The sequence below is a fragment of the Carcharodon carcharias genome, chromosome 11 (assembly GCF_017639515.1).
Source record: "Carcharodon carcharias isolate sCarCar2 chromosome 11, sCarCar2.pri, whole genome shotgun sequence".
Lineage (NCBI taxonomy): Eukaryota > Metazoa > Chordata > Chondrichthyes > Lamniformes > Lamnidae > Carcharodon > Carcharodon carcharias.
In genome coordinates this window covers 71,128,557-71,144,799 of record NC_054477.1, presented here as the reverse complement: position 1 = coordinate 71,144,799, position 16,243 = coordinate 71,128,557, and the positions used below count along the sequence as shown (strand labels likewise).

At 41.9% G+C, this 16,243-nt stretch overlaps 1 protein-coding gene across 3 annotated transcripts in view; it reads left to right on the top strand.

The window, feature by feature from the left end:
- Positions 1-1,460: 1,460 nt before the first annotated feature.
- mrps9 (mitochondrial ribosomal protein S9) overlaps positions 1,461-16,243 on the top strand; it is a 104,569-nt gene continuing 89,786 nt past the window's right edge. For 2 of the 3 annotated variants that reach the window (XM_041198937.1, XM_041198938.1), the window contains exon 1: positions 1,469-1,586. In XM_041198937.1, coding sequence (XP_041054871.1) covers positions 1,491-1,586 — 96 coding nt within the window. In that variant the 5' untranslated portion in view covers positions 1,469-1,490. Of the gene's footprint in view, positions 1,587-16,243 lie in introns of all 3 variants that reach the window. The other variant, XM_041198936.1, reaches the window with a different exon arrangement.

Sequence of the window (16,243 nt, the reverse complement as noted above, 5' to 3'; positions counted from 1 at the left end):
AAACACTTGGATCATTTTAGAAGAACAGAGATACCCCAACAAACTAATGTTCGACCTGTAACCATTATAGAGCCTGTGGTCCCTGTTGTGATTGATCAGCCATGGATAGACATAGCAGATGTCTCTATCGGAGTGGATAACACTGAACTGCCTGTGCCTAAGGAGGTATCTGATGTCGCTGCAGTTCCAGAAAATGAAGATTCAGTAAGAGATTCTAAAGTTGTGGAGCTATGAAGTATCACTTGGATTAAGAAAGCACCTGAGAGACTGAACTTATAATTTCATAACCTGTGTGTATATTTGTAATGTCTTGTGAAAAAAAAAATTAAAGGGGGAGGAATGTAGTAACTGTAGCTTTAAGGAATGTAGTGACTGTAGCTTTAAGATTTATTATATTGTGTAGAATCATGTGACAGTGTGAACGAATCAGCCTGAAGCGCAGGGACCTTTGGGGTGAAGTTTGTGTCTAGTTGTGGTTCTTGGTGGAAGCATGTAATTGCTGCTGAAGTCCCGTAATTAAAGTTTACTGTTTCTCATGAGAAACTTGTCTGGAAAATCAAGTCCATAATACTGGGGTACAGATGAGCCCTGGGGCCAAGCAGGCTTGTGGTGCTGGATGAACTATTCCTATAGAGTTCTGAAGAAAGCTCATTGACCTATTTTGCACCACATGTGCTGCCTGACTGACGAGTACGTCCAGCATTTTTTGTTTTTATTTTAGCTTTTCAGCATCTGAAGAATTTTACTTTCAGTCTGTTCCTATGTTCTTCAAGTGTAACAACAGTGGCAGCCTTAACCTCTTCACGTAGGATGAAAATGGATTCTCACTCTTGCTTTGCCAAATTTTGGCACTATTGAAAATAAATACAGCACCATAAATGATGTTAAGAAGTGCACTTTCTGTGCTATCACCATCATGCCTATGATCCCACTATTGGTTTGCAGAGCTCGCCAAACGCGCATGCTCAGTTCATCATTTGCCCCTAGAAAGCGTAATGCGCATGCGTATCAGTCCCAGCAACGCCGCACATTGTCAATACAGAGATAAAAACAAAAAAACTGCGGATGCTGAAAATCCAAAACAAAAACAGAATTACCTGGAAAAACTCAGCAGGTCTGGCAGCATCGGCGGAGAAGAAAAGAGTTGACGTTTCGCAAGTTCTGTCGAAGGGTCATGAGGACTCGAAACGTCAACTCTTTTCTTCTCCGCCGATGCTGCCAGACCTGCTGAGTTTTTCCAGGTAATTCTGTTTTTGTTCCGCACATTGTCAAGACTGTTTGTTATTCATTACGCATGCTCGCATTCTTCTGGATAAAGTCAAGTAATAACGGCTCATTTTCTTAAAAACACATTAACCACAGGGTATACGGTCAAGTTTGATTCTTTTTTTTATCGTCTTAGTATACTATAATTTTTTTCAAAAAACAATTTGACGGGTGAAAGGTTACCTGTTCCGCATGCGCAGTGACGTTTTCTACTGGCTGCAGAAATGGCGGCGTGCAGCGGGATTTTCGGTGGGTTTCTGCGGAGATGTTGCGGGTCTGCGGCGGCGAGGAATGTTCCTACTTATGTCAGGATGTCTTCAGTGAGTGTCGGGTTTTAGCGTTTGTTTTGGCCCCTAACTCGGAATCAGACGTTGTTGGTACTCGCGGGAATGAAACGTTTCAAAATCGAGTTTTGGAGTCTCGGGTGCCGCTTCTTCATCTCATTCCTACCTGGTTATTCACCAGCTCCAGTAACCTCCAACGCATTCACAACCCTGGCTCCGTCGTAGTTCTTTCACCTCTGAGTTGGAAGTTCGCAAGGCCCATGCCTCAATCTAGAGAGTTGAGCGCAAGTACTGAGGGAATGCTGCACTGTCGAAGGTGCGGCCTTTCAGGACGAGTTGTTAAATCAAGGCCCCACCTATCCTTTTTTATATAATCCCACCCGCTATTTTAAAGGAATGCCAGGGAAATTTTCCTGGTTTCCTGATCAAGATCACTAAACTAATTTAATAGTCATTCAATTGCTGTTTGTGGGGTCATGTTATATGTAAATTTCTTTCTCCACATTGCACATTTTTTTTTAAAAAAGAAGCACTTCATTGTTTGTGAAGCAGTTTAGAATGCCCTAAAATAGCAAAAGGTGTTATTAATTTGGGTTCTTCCACTCCTTTCTGTGCTAAACCAGCCAGTGCAACCTCTGCACTGACACCTTGTGTTCCCCAAGAATCTATTTGGTCGTCTTTGTATACTATAACCTTGACGATATCTGCAAACAGGGCGATCTTCCATCTGTGCAATAAGATCTTGGTCTATCTCTAAAGTCTATCCCTGATTCCCCTTTCCGCTCTCAATATGTGTACAATGTCTTCCACTCTCCTATAATGTGTTCAAGAGCTATGGGTGACCTTGGCGAGGCAATATTTATTGCCTGTCCTTAGTTGTTGTTAAAGCCCTGCCAAGTAGTGGGACTGGAATCACATGTAGGCCAGACTGTGTAGAAAATGGGCAGTGTTTTCCTGAAGGGTGTTAGTGGACCAGTTAGGATTTTAATGAGAATCCGTCAATTATCTTTTGTGGCGTCAGCGTACAGTTGACCAGCTTTATTGAGTTCAGATTCAGAATCCCAACTTGGCACAGTTTGGTTTGAACTTGGCACCTTTTGGTTGTTTGTCCAAAATTACACTGGTTTGAGATGGTGAAATCAGGTTTGTTAATTGGTAGTAATTGGAACGACATCGGTTCTGTACTGCTCAGACTGAGGTATATATTAGGAATTTCTGTAACGACATAAAGGTCCTTTAAGTGAGCTCTGAATAGAATTCAGGAGTTCAAAATAATGTATGTATGAATATAAAATATAGGCAGCAAGAAAATAAAACAAATAAGAATCTTAAAAGGAGGAGATCAAGTAAATTTTTTCTGAAAATTACAAGATGAATAGCCACTTTAAAATTTGTATGGATCTGCATATTTGCCAGCTAAAAGTGCAGATAAACAATCATTACCCTAACCTTGCACTGCCAAGTTAACAAACCTGATTTCACCATCTCAAAACAGTGTAGTATTGGACAGCTAAAAGTGCAGGTAAAAAATCTGTAATTGGTAATTGTGAGGGTAGTGTTGACTGCCCTTGACATCTTGTCCACCAGAACTAGCTGAACCCCTAGCCAAACTATTCCAGTACAGTTGCAACAATGGCATCTATCCAGCAATGTGGAAAATTGCCAGGTACATTCTGTTCACAAAAACAGAACAAATCCAATCTGGCCAATTACTGTCCCACCAGCCTCCTCTCAATCTTCAGCAAAGTGATGGAATTTGTCATTGACAGTGCTTTCAAGTGACATTTCTTTACCAACATCCTGCTCACTGGTGCTTGGTTTGGGCCTTGCCAGTGGGTCTCAGCTGTAGACATCAGAACCTTTGTTCAAGTGTGGGCAAAAGAGCTGAGTTCCAGAAGTGAAGATTGTGTGTCTGCACTTGATATCAAGGCGGCATTTGATCGAGTGTCACATCAAGAAGTCCTAGTAAAATTTGAAGCTAGTGGGAATTGGGGAAGATGCTCCAATGATTGGAGTCACATCAAGCACAAAGGAAGGTGTTGTGATTGTTGGAGGCCAATCATCTCAGCCCCTGGACTTCACTGCAGAAGCTGCTCAGGTAGTGTCTTAGGCTCAACCTTCTCCAGCCCTTTATCAACAAGCTTCTCTCCACCATAAGATCAGAAGTGATTGCAAGTGTTCAGCAACATTTGCAACTGCTTGTAACAAAATGGTCCATATGCAGCAAGACCTGGACAACATTCAGGCTTGGGTTGATAAGTGGCAAGTAATATGTGCCACAAAAGTGCCAGGCAATGACTATCTCCAACAAGAGAGGATCTAACCATGTCCTTTCGTTTGGCATTACTATTGTCTGCAGTTGAGTACTTTCTGGTCGCTGAGACTGTGTCTCTCACTGGCTGTGAAAATGGAAAAAGGCAGCAGGGACAAGGTAATCCCAGTCATTGTGATATGACGTGTCACCATAATCTAACCAGCAACTTTGTGGACAATTATGGTACCCCAAGACCCCCACGTTAAACAAAGTTATATACAGATTTCTACCAGGTCTATTTGCGAAGTCCTGTGGCAATGGAGAATTGGTGTCAGGGACAGGGCTGTGGACCTAGGAGACCCTTGTCAAGAATATACACAGGCAATAGATGTGTGAAGGTCACTGGACACCTTCAGTATCTGTGACTAAGCAGTCCTCTTCAGGATACACTCTGCTCAACCCAAATGGGGAGGGATGTAGTCGCTCTAAAAGTAGGCTGTCCCCCTGCCCCCTGACTGGGGAATTATCCCCTGTCAGATCAAAATCTTTGTAGTCAAAGAAAGAAAATTTTGAATTTTTGCAGCTTGGAATGTTAAAACACTCATGGATAATCTCAAGAGAACATCTGCAAAGAAAAACTGCAATCCTATCAATTGAGCTTTCAAGACTTCAAATTTACATCACACTCAGAGAGATGTACCATCCTGGGGAAGGGCAGCTGAAGGAACAAGCAGCGGAAAGGAAAGATGTGACAGCGACCCTCGTCCACGGAGTTGGATTTTGGATGCACTCCCTGAATTCCCCAGTTGTATAAATGAAAGAATCATGTTACTTTACCTATAGCTCAGCCGTAACCAATATGTCACTGTCGTCAGTGCCTAAGCTCCAACCCTTGGCTCTGATGAAGATGTTAAGGAAAAGTTCAATCCTGACCTTGAAGTCCTCACTGCCGTCCCAAAAGAAAAGATCATGCATGCTTCTGGAAACTTTAATGCTTGTTGGCCGTGACTTCGACATCTGGAGTGCACTAATGGGAAAAGGGGGTGGGTAAAGCAATGCAAATGGCGTCCTTACAAAGCATGCCCAGCATGGCCTGATTATAACAAACATCCTCTTCTGCCAGAAGGACAAATACAAAATCACATGGAGGCATCCTAGATCAAAGCATTGGCACCTCTTGGATCATGTCACTGGGTCAATGATCTAAGTGATATCTGTATCATTCAATCCATGAGGGGGATTAACGCCTGCTGGACATATCACCGACTTCTTCGATTGGTGTTGAACATTCACCCAGCTACAAGATATTGCAAGGCCCAAAAGCCTAAGAGGAAAATGATCAATGTCTCAGTTCTAAAGTAGCCTGATTGAAGAGAGGAATTCCAAGTGCAATTCACGGCCATTCTGGAAAATCTTCACACATTCAATTCCAGAACAGTGGGATCAAATAAAGTCAGCTGTACTCAGCTTCTGTGCTAGACCATTGAGTGCAAGCACCATTGTCATCAGGACCAGTTCAGTGAAAATGATGCTGAAATATGTGACCACCTAGGGAGATAAATCATGCTGTGAAGCTTATCGAGGTAGTTCCCTCTTGCCCATAGCAGGGAAAATCCTGACACTCTTCCTGAATCAGCTACTTCCTGTGGCTGAGAAAATCCTCCCAGAGACAGTGTGGTTTTAGACCTTCAAGAGGACCCTCTGTCATGGTCTTTGCCAGACAAATTCAAGAAAAACGTTGATGACAACACTAGGAACTCTGCATTGCATTGATCGACCTGAGCAAAACATTTGACTCTTAAGTCACAAGGCTCTATAGATTGTGCTCCAAAGATTTGGGTGCCCAAGAAACTTCTTCACAATCCTGCAATTTCTTTGTGATATGATTACAGCTATCTTGAGTGGGCGATCTGAAACAACCACCTTCAAAATCCGAACTAGGGTCAAGTAAGGCTGTGTGATAATCCCCCATACTGTATAAAATCTACCTGACAATGGCTGTTCACCTCTTATCAGCTCTGTAGTGTCAGTATTAATTTCCACTTAAATGGAAAACTTTTAAATCTCTGTCACCTCCTTGCCACAAGTAAACTGATTGCAATAGACAGACATGACCTATAGTTTGTGGATGACTGCAATGTTGTTATTTACTCTGCACCAGATTTGCAAGCCACTTTTTTGATCTCTTCCAATTCTGCGTACAAGAAACTTAGCCTGTCCTTATGAATTTTCTTTTTGGCAACATTCAGCAACACCCCCCCCCCCCCCCCCAACTTGGTCAGCCAAATATTGTAACTCCCATAAATGTTGAAGGAGAGACTCGGGAATGTGTTGCTTACTTCCCATAACTTGACTGCCACCACTCAAAGGTCACTATTGAAGAGGAGATCCAATGCTGGATCAGGTGTGCCAGCTTAGCATTCTACAAACTGTGGTAGCGAGTGTTTGATGGTGAAGACCTTTGTAAATCAGCAAAAGTCCTAGTGTAAAGAGCAATTGTTGCCACCACACACTTGTACTTCAGTGAGACTTGGACTGTGTATTGGCAACACAAGATTGCTCAAGAAATTCCATCAGCATTGCCTCCGCCACATCTTGTGGATTCAATGGGAGGATTGTCAAACAAATGCTAGCGTCCTTCTTAAAGCCAGCTCCACAAGCATTCGTTCAAAATCAGCTTTGTGACTGGATGGCCAAAAAGTGTATTTCACCCGATAGCTCCTGTTTTCTCAACTCTCAGGTGGCCAACAATCCAGGGTAGGACAAAGGAAACACTGCAAAGCTTTCTGAAGCTCTCCTTGAAGCACAGCATTGACATTAATGAATGGGCAGAGCTTGCTACCAATTGTTCAAAATGGCAACAACTTGTCTTTCAAGCTGCATCACGCTTTGAATCACAATGTGTTGAGGCAGAGCAGTGGCAGAGAAGGAAAGAAAAGGAAGCAAATCCTGCCTCCGGATCCCACTCTCGACAACCTGCCCATGTGCCCAAAGGTCTGTGGGTGAAGAATCACCCTGATCAGTCACGAGAAGACCCATAGCAGAAACCCTCAACCCTGAGTAGATATCATCCTTGAATCATGGACAGCAGACGACAACAGCGGCGCTGACTGGAAATTTTACTGAACCAGCCACATGAATACTGTGGCTACAAAAGTGAGTCGGAATATACAAATTTTGTGGCGAGTAACTCCTCTCCTGTCACCCAAAAGCTGTCTAACATCTACAAGGCGCAAGTCAGGAGTGTGGTGCAATACTCTCCACTTAGATGGATGAGTGTAGCGCCAATAATTAAGAAGCTTAACAATACCCAGGACATGTCAGCTTGCTTGATCGACTTCATTTACCACTTTAAATATTTACTCCCTCCACTGGCACACGGCTGTAGTGTGTACCATTTACAAAATGTACAGTGGCAACTTGCCAAAGCTCCTTTTGACAGCACCTTCCAAACCCATCGCTTCTACCACCTAGAAGAGCAAGGACAACAGATGCATATGAACACCGCCAGCTGGAAACTCCCCCTCCAAGTTGCACATCATCCTGACTTGCAAGTATATTGCTGATTCTTCATTGGGTCTTTTAATTCTTGAAATCCTTGCCTAACAGCACTATGGATGTACCTACCCGATGTGATTGCAGTGGTTAGAGGGGACTCATCGCCAAGTTCTCTATGGCAATTAGTGAATGCTGGTCTTGCCAGAAAGCCTCATATCCTGTGAATGTTTCTTTTTAAACTTGATGATTATGATCCTGGGATGTTGTACTATGCCAGACAAAATTTGATACACAGCCACATGAGGTATTAGGATAGGTGACCTAAAGCTTGGTCAACAACACGGTGTTTAAAGAGAATAGAGGAGAGGCGATGGTGAAGCAATGAAAATTGGAGATGTACTAAGATCTCATGGTTGTAGGCTTCAAGGAGGCTACAGTCATAGGGTAGGGTGAAGCCATGAAGGGATTTGAAAACAAGGATGAGGTAGAGATGTTGCCGGATTGTAAGCCTGATGTAGGAGTGCACGGGTGATGAGGGAATGGTTTGTGAGTATGAATACAGGCAGCAGCAGAGTTTCGGATGATCTCAATTTTATGGACGATGCAAGATTAGGAGGGGGTGGGTTGACAACCAGGGCAGAATTGGAATGAGCAAATCTGAAGGTAACAAAGGCATGGATCAGGGTTTCAGCAGCAGATGTATTGAGAACGTCGGATATGGGTGATGTTACAGAAGTGTTAATGAGTGGTCTTTATAATGCAATGGATATGGGATTGGAAGCTCAAGGTCAAATAATACATTGAGGCTGTGAACAATCTTGTTCAATTTCAAATAGCGACCAGGAAACGGGATGCGTTTGGTGGCTTGCTCAGTTTATAGTAGGAACCGAAGACATTGGCTTTGTCCTGACTGATATTTAATTTGAAGGAAATTTCTGATTTTCCAGCTCTGTGTGTCAGACAAGCGACAGAACAAATCGGATGCTATGCCGGGGTTGAAAGAGGTTGGGTGAGGTCGAGCAGGCTGTCATCAGCGTGCATATGGATTGTGACATTGTGTTATCGAATGATGTCACTGAGGGGCAGCATTTGATTAAAAGATGGAAAGGAGCAAAGATAGATACCTCTGGTATCTATCCAAGAGAGAGTACGGGGCACAGAAGAAGGATTTGCAGGTGATTATTTGGCTACCACTAGACAAGTAGAAATGAAACCAAACAAGGGCAGCCCCACCCAGCTGAATGACAGAAGAGACATTGGGGGAGGAATGTGTCAGTGCAGAGGCTGAAGGTGGGTTCAGGAGTATGGTTTACCACTGTCACAGGCACACAGGGTGTTAATTGTGACTTCGATAAAGACAGTTTCAGTTCTGGGGCCAGAGTGGAAACACAATTGATGGGGTTCAATCATGGAGTTGCCAGAAAGATTGGCATATATTTGGAAGGTGAAAGCACATTCAAGGACTTCTTGAAAGAAAGAGAGTTGGATGGCACGGTAGTTTTTGAAGGACAAAAGGATCAAGGATGATTTTTAAGGAGATGGCAGATTTAACCTGGAGGGGACAGAAACTGAGGAGAAGAAATGGTTAAAAATTAAATTGTGTTAGTTTTAAGTCATTGCCAAAAGAGCAAACTGAGAGGTTAGGAATGCCATACCAGACACAATGGTTGGAATATAATCCATGGCTTTTATAAGAAAAGTGGGTAAATATCTGAAAAAATTACATTGTGCAGTCCCTATGCTTTGGATAAATGTAACAGCTTTTTTTCTGCACAGCAAGATCAGACAAAGAGCAGTGAGATGAATGGACATTTCATTGGTTTTATTTTCAGAAGAATCCAGAACTCCTCTTTAGTGCATGAAGGATCGTTAAGCTCCACAGGAGCAGACAGATGAGATATTGATTATGATCTATTCAGACAGACATCTGTGATTTTGCAGGCTTCCTTCACATGCAAAGGATTGTCACCCCCAGATTATGGACTCAAGTCCTAGGCTTGAATCATGACTTGCTGACTCCAAAGGAAGGGACCGGCCTGCTCTGCCAACTGACAGTTGTGTACTCCTTGCATGATTTAAAACTTTTTAAATGTGTATATGTGATGGAAATTTCTATTTTTGAGCATTGGAAGTTAGTGATTATAAATAAGAACATAAACAGGAGCAGGGATAGACCATGTGGCTTTTTAAGTTTGCTGCACCATTCAGTATGATCTTCTGCCTCATCTCCACTTTCCTGCCCTCTCCTCATCTCTCGATTCCCTGAGGACCAAAAAAAATATCTATCTCTGGCTCAAATATATTCAACGATGGAGCATCCACAACCCTGTGGGTAGAGAATTCCAAAGATTCACAACCATTTGCATGAAGTAATTTCTCCTCATCTTGGTCCTAAACGATCAACCCCTTACCCTGAGACTGTTCCTGTGTTCTAGATTCCACAACCAGGGAAAATTACTTTTCAGTGTCTGCCCTGTCAAGCTCCTTCAAAATCATGTATGTTTCAATTAGATTATTGCTCATTCTCCAAACCCCAGAGAACATAGGCCCAATTTACTTAGCATCTCACCATAGCACAGCCCTCTCATCCCAATCTCATGAACTTTCACTGTTCCATCTCCAATGCAAGTATATATCCTTCTTAAATTTGGAAACCAACACTACGCACAGTACTCCAGGTGTGGTCTTGCCAAAGTAAAAGCAAAAAATGCTGGAGACCTGAAGTAAAATCACAGTGCTGGAAAAACTCAGCTGGCCTAGCAGCATCTGTGGAGAGAGAAATAATTAATGTTTCATGTCCCCTATGACTCTTCTTCATAACTGAAGAATATTACCAAAGTGAATAACCTCATGCTTCCCCACATTATATTCCATCTGCCATCTTCTCGCCCATTCACTTAACCTGCCCACACCTCCTTGCAGCCTCTTTATGTTCTTATCACAGCTTACGTTCCCAATTAGCTTGGTATAGTCAGAAAACTTACTCTCTCTTTGTCTTAGTCATTAATGTAGATTGTAAATAGCTGAGGCCCTGGCACTGATTGTTGTGGCACTCCATTAGTCAAGGCCTGTCAACTTGAAAATGCCCTGTTTATTCCGACTCTCTGCTTCCTGTCTGCTAACCAATCCTCTGCCCATGTTAATATATTATGCCCAAAGCTGTGCCCTTATCTTGCATATTAGCTTTTCATGTGGCATCTTATCAAATGCCTTTTGGAAATCCAAGTATACAACAACGGCTGGACCCACCTTGTCTATCCTACTAGTTACATTCTCAAAAACCTCTAATAAATTTGTCAAACGTAATTTCACTTTCATAAAACCATGTGGACTCTGTCAGATCATACTGTAGACTGGCTCATTCTGAAAATACTAAATCTTGCTTTCTATTACATTGCAAACAACAACAATTTAAAGCTGATCATAAATCATAGGTTTATTTCATTTTCTTCAGTTCATAGAATTGCAGAATGGCTTGAGAAAGTAGGAGGGCTTGTCAGGTCTGTACTGGCTTTCTGCAAGAACACCTCGCTTAGTAATGCTACCACGCCCCCTACCCAGTCCCCCGTTTGCCTGTAGCTCTGCAATTTTTCACTCCTCCAGGTCATTATCCAATTTTCTTTGAAAGCCTCGGTTTGAATCTGCCTCCACAGCACTCTGAGGCAGTGCATTCCAGATCCTAACCAGTCACTAGGTTTAAAAAAAACATTTTTCCTCATGTTGCAGTTACTAATTTTGTGAATTGTCTGTAATTGGTATCCTCTAGTTCTTAGCCTTTCCAACAACGGGAATGGTTTCTCCCTATCTACTCTATCCAGACCCCTCATGATTTTGAACATCTCCATAAAATCTCCATTTAATCTTCTCTAAGAAGGCCAGTCCCCTCTATCCACATAACTGAAATTCCTCATCCCTGGAACCATTGTTGTAAGTCTTTTCTGCACCTTCGCTAAAGCTTTCATACCCTTGCGTGCTTTATTTTAAACTGATGACCAAATGCTATACATTTGCCTCCCTCATCCACATGCTGCCCTATAGCAACATCATCTGCAGCCATGTAGTTAAGCTCCATATTTGCACCAATGATACCTAATTTTAACTCTCTTGATTACTTTTGTAAGGTTACCTGTCTGAAATCAAGTCTTGGGTAAACTGCAGTTTCCTCCTGTTAACATTGTGAAGAGAAAAGTGAAAATCCATGCAATCTTCATATCCATGCCACCAATTGCACTCCATTTTCAGGCTAAACTAGTGGTGACCTATTTAATCACAAGCTGAGCTTACAACCCTATATTCTCCATGACAAAGACCATCTAATTTGATCAAACTGCATCCCCCCTCCCGCCTCAGTTATCTGCAGCTGAATCACTGCCTTTTTCATCATCAATACTCTTCTGGCTGGTCTCCCATTCTCCATCCTCTGTAAACCTCAGCTGATCCTGAACGCTACTTTCCTTATTCTGCCCTGTACCAAGTCCCAATCACCCATAAACCCTATCCTTGCTGAACTACATTGCGCCCCATCAGGTTCTGCCACAGGTGCTGCATATGAAGTGGTAAATCCTTGTGTTTAAATCCATTTCATTACTCTGTTCCTATCTCTGTGATCTTCTCTAGCCTTCAAATTCCATCTCCTCCCCACAAATACCTTATGCTTCACTAACACTGATTTCCTGTGCATTTTCCCTCGCTTTACCTAACCATTGGTAGTTATACTTCTAGCTGTCTGGGTGAACACTGGAATTTCTTCATAAAGCCCTTCACTTTCACTGGGCTTTGGTTATCCCATCTAATATCTACTTCTTTGGCTCAGCATCCACCTCTGTGGAGTGTCTTGGGACATCTTTCTACATTGCAAACAAAATAATTATCTATTACTTGCAACATGAATTGAGGTTATTGAGTGATGGAATCCATAGTTTCAATGTCGTACTGTTTGAGATGGACCCTAATTGAAAAGAGAAACCAAGAACCGAAACCGAACCTCATGGTTTCTAAGGAAACTAAGACTGAAACAGATTGGAAACCATAACTCCTGGTTGAAAGCATTTAAAAGCTCAATGCCCAGTATATGATGATTCCAATGGTGCAGTACAGGCAGGCTGAAGGAGACACAGGCTAGATCCAGAAGCTGAGAATAAGCAAAGATATAATTGCTGCATTGTTACTTGAGCATAACATTATTGGACCTACACCACCCAGACCAAGTTGAGCAGGTTCTGCAGATATGTGCCATCTTTGCTGAAGATCGAACTCGTAGAACCTGGGGTTTGTTTTGCGCTACTGTCAGCTGAGGATCAGGTTAAACCCTAGAAGAGCTGAAATTCTTCATGAGGAAGACAGAGTTCTGAAGGACTTTGTGACTAAGATTAATGACATATTTGCTGGGTGGACTGCCGAGCCAATTAGTGAGATCTGTCTTGGGTGTATCTGCCATTTAAAGTGTAATTTGTGGTTTATAATTGGCTGCAATTTGTTGCTTAATTCATGTTTAACTTATGTTCATTCTGGGTTTTAGCAGGTAGTATTTGCTTTGTTTAAGTCTTTGTATAGTAAAAATTCTTCTGTTTTAAACGGTGGAATCTTGTGGTTTCATTCTTTAAGTAAATAACTGGAATTTCTCCTTCACTTACCATTACTGTAAATGGTTCAGGTAGAAGGAGATGGTGTAAGAGTAATGTCTCTGGACTAGTAATGAAGAGGCCCAGGCACTGGTTCAAATCCCACCATGGCAGCTGGTGGAATTTAAATTCCATTAACAAAATCTGGAATTGAAAGCCAGTCTCCGTAATGCTGACCATGAAACTATCATCAATAGTCATAAACTCCATCTGCTCCACTAATGCCCTGACGGGAAGGAAACCTTCTGTCCTTACCTGGTCTGGCGTGTATGTGACTCTAACCCACAGCAATGTGGTTAACTCAGCCTGAAATGGCCTAGAAAGCCACTCAGTTCAATGGCAGTTTGGCAAGGTCAGCATTGCCCATCCCTTTGATACCCACATGCCATGAAAGGATAAATTAAGTAAAGGCTAAAGTTTTGGGGATGTTTAGCTTAATGTCGAGTACTCCTAGCTGAAGTTGCATGAAGAACAGACTTGGTAAGAAACAGTATGTCTGTCCATAGTGAAGTACTTAACGCAACAACTAATGTGCACACAGCAAGGTCATATGAACATTCAAAGTAGGAGTAGGCTGTTTGGCCCCTCAGACTTGTTTTGCCATTCAATAAGATGATGGTTGATCTATCAACCATTTTGCTGCCTACCCCTAATACTTTTTGACTCCCTTGTTTGTCAAGACTCTATATACCTCTGCCATATTTAATGAAACTGTCTCTACTCCTCTGAGGAAGACAATTCCACAGACTCCTGAACCTCTGAAAGAAAACATTTCCCTCATCTCCATCTTAAATGGGCGACCCCTTATTTTTCAACTGTGTCCCCTAGTTTCTGGTCTTTCCCACAATGGGAAACATGTTCTCAGCATCCACACTGTCAAGTCCCCTTAGGATTTTCTATGCTTCAATAGCATCACCTCTCATCCTTCTAAATTCCAATGGATACAGGCCCTTTCCTCATAAGATAACCCCCTCATCCCAGGAATCAGTTGAACGAACCTTCTCTGAACTGCTTCTAATGCAGTTATGTCCTTTCTTAAATGAGGGGACCAAAACTTCTCACAGTCAGTACTCTAGATCTGGTCTCACCAATGTCCTGTGCAACTGTAGCAAAACATCCCTAATTTTATCTTCCATTCTCCTTGTAATAAACAACAACATTCCATTTGCTTTCCTAATCTCTTGCTGTTCCTACATACTAACTTTTTGTGATTTATGTACCAGAACATCTAGATCCCTTTGTACCACAGAGTTCTTAATCTCTCTCTTTTTAAATATGCTGCTTTTCTATTCTTCCTGCCATAGTGGACAAGTTAAAATTTTCTACCATATACTTCATCTGTCAAATTTTTACCCACTCACTTAACCTATCTGTATCCCTTTGCAGACTCCTGATGTCCTCTCCACAATTTACTTTCTTACCTATTGTTGTGTCATCAAATTTAGCAACTGTACGTTCAGTCCCTTCATTCATGCTATTAATATAAATTGTAAATAGTTGAGACCCTAGCACTGATCCCTGCAGCACTCCACTTGTTACATCTTGCCAACCCATAAATGACCCATTTATGCCTACTTTCTTTCCTATTAGCTAACCAATCCTCTATCCATGCTAATATGTTACCCCCTACACCATGAGCTCTTATTTTGTGTAGTGACCTTTGTGGCATCTTGACAAATGCCTTCTGGAAATTGAAGTACAAGGTTAATCACCCGTTCATCAGTTTTGATGATGTTGCTTGAGGGATAAATATTGGTTAAAACACTGGGAGAACTGCCCTACTATTCTTTGAATAGTTCTGTGGAATCTTTTCTGTCCACGTGAGATGTTAAACTGGACTTTGATTTAACGTCTCATCCGAAAAACACCACTTCCCAACAATGCAGCACTACTGCCCTGAATTATTAGCATAGATTATATACCAAAGTCTCTGGATTGCAGCGTGAACCGACAACCTGCTTGCCCAGACACACAAGTGTGATCGCTGAGCCATGGTTGGATACCTAACAGAAAAGCAACCTCTTCTATATGGAATATATAAACTTAATGAATAAGATTTAAATGCTGAATTACCTGGAAAAACTCAGCAGGTCTGGCAGCATCGGCGGAGAAGAAAAGAGTTGACGTTTCGAGTCCTCATGTTGAAGGGTCATGAGGACGCGAAACGTCAACTCTTTTCTTCTCCGCCGATGCTGCCAGACCTGCTGAGTTTTTCCAGGTAATTCTGTTTTTGTTTTGGATTTCCAGCATCCGCAGTTTTTTTGTTTTTAGGATTTAAATGCTATTTGAAATACATATATTTTAGAAATCTGTGTCATCTTGGACCCTTCACTACCCAGTTATATTACATAATAACATGAGCCTATTGGAGTTGGTCATTTGTGAACCATATGGTGTCTATGTGTTACACCTAATTTCATGAAATGGCCAGTCAAATTGCCCATTTCTTGAAATGAGCAGCCTACCTGCACAGTTCATGAAATTGGCAGTTTCGTCACCCAGTTCATGAAATGGGCATTGGAAAACTTGCCCAGTTCATGAAATGGCCAACTTTTATGAACGGAAAATAAAGTTTTGTTTCACAAATGTATAGTCTACTTAATTCTTTTTACTGTGCTCTTATGTTTTATTCAGTATTATATCCAAACTATCCAGATATAATTTATATTCATCAATGATTACAATATGGCAAAAATAAAGAAACAATTCATACATACATTGAATAAAGGGATATTATGCATATTTCAGATTCATTGTGACATCCAAGTGTTTCAAATTCATTGGTTTATGTTCTTTTTCATTCAGAATCGCACCCAAACCACTCAGAAGCTTCTACATCAATCTTTACAATAACAGCATAAATACAATTCATACGCACTTAATATGTCAGCACTGGTCAACGTTGTCACAAGACTTGTGGTTGTGGCAGGCACTGTTGCAGTGGATACCTGCTTGATAAGCAGTTACTCCTGCAGTGACATCTCTGGAAGCCATGCCCACCACAAACAATTTGCACACGTACAATTTCATGAAGGCTGAGTTGTTCTGGTGGAATTTCTTCTGCACTCAGTCCACTGTACTACAAATTCAAACAGATTCTTGGCAAGTTTTCCTTTTATAATTCCCTTAGTTGTTCCAGTGGTGTAGCCAGTCCCATCTATACAATTTGGTGAGTCACCTTTACTGCAGTCAAATGCTTACACTAGGACAGCCACTAACCTCTAACACCAACAGCCTGAAGTGACATTGTGCTGCGTGCCATCATCTGCTTGGCTTGCTTTGTAATGCCCTGGTGTGCCACCTTGCATGTGTGACAGGAT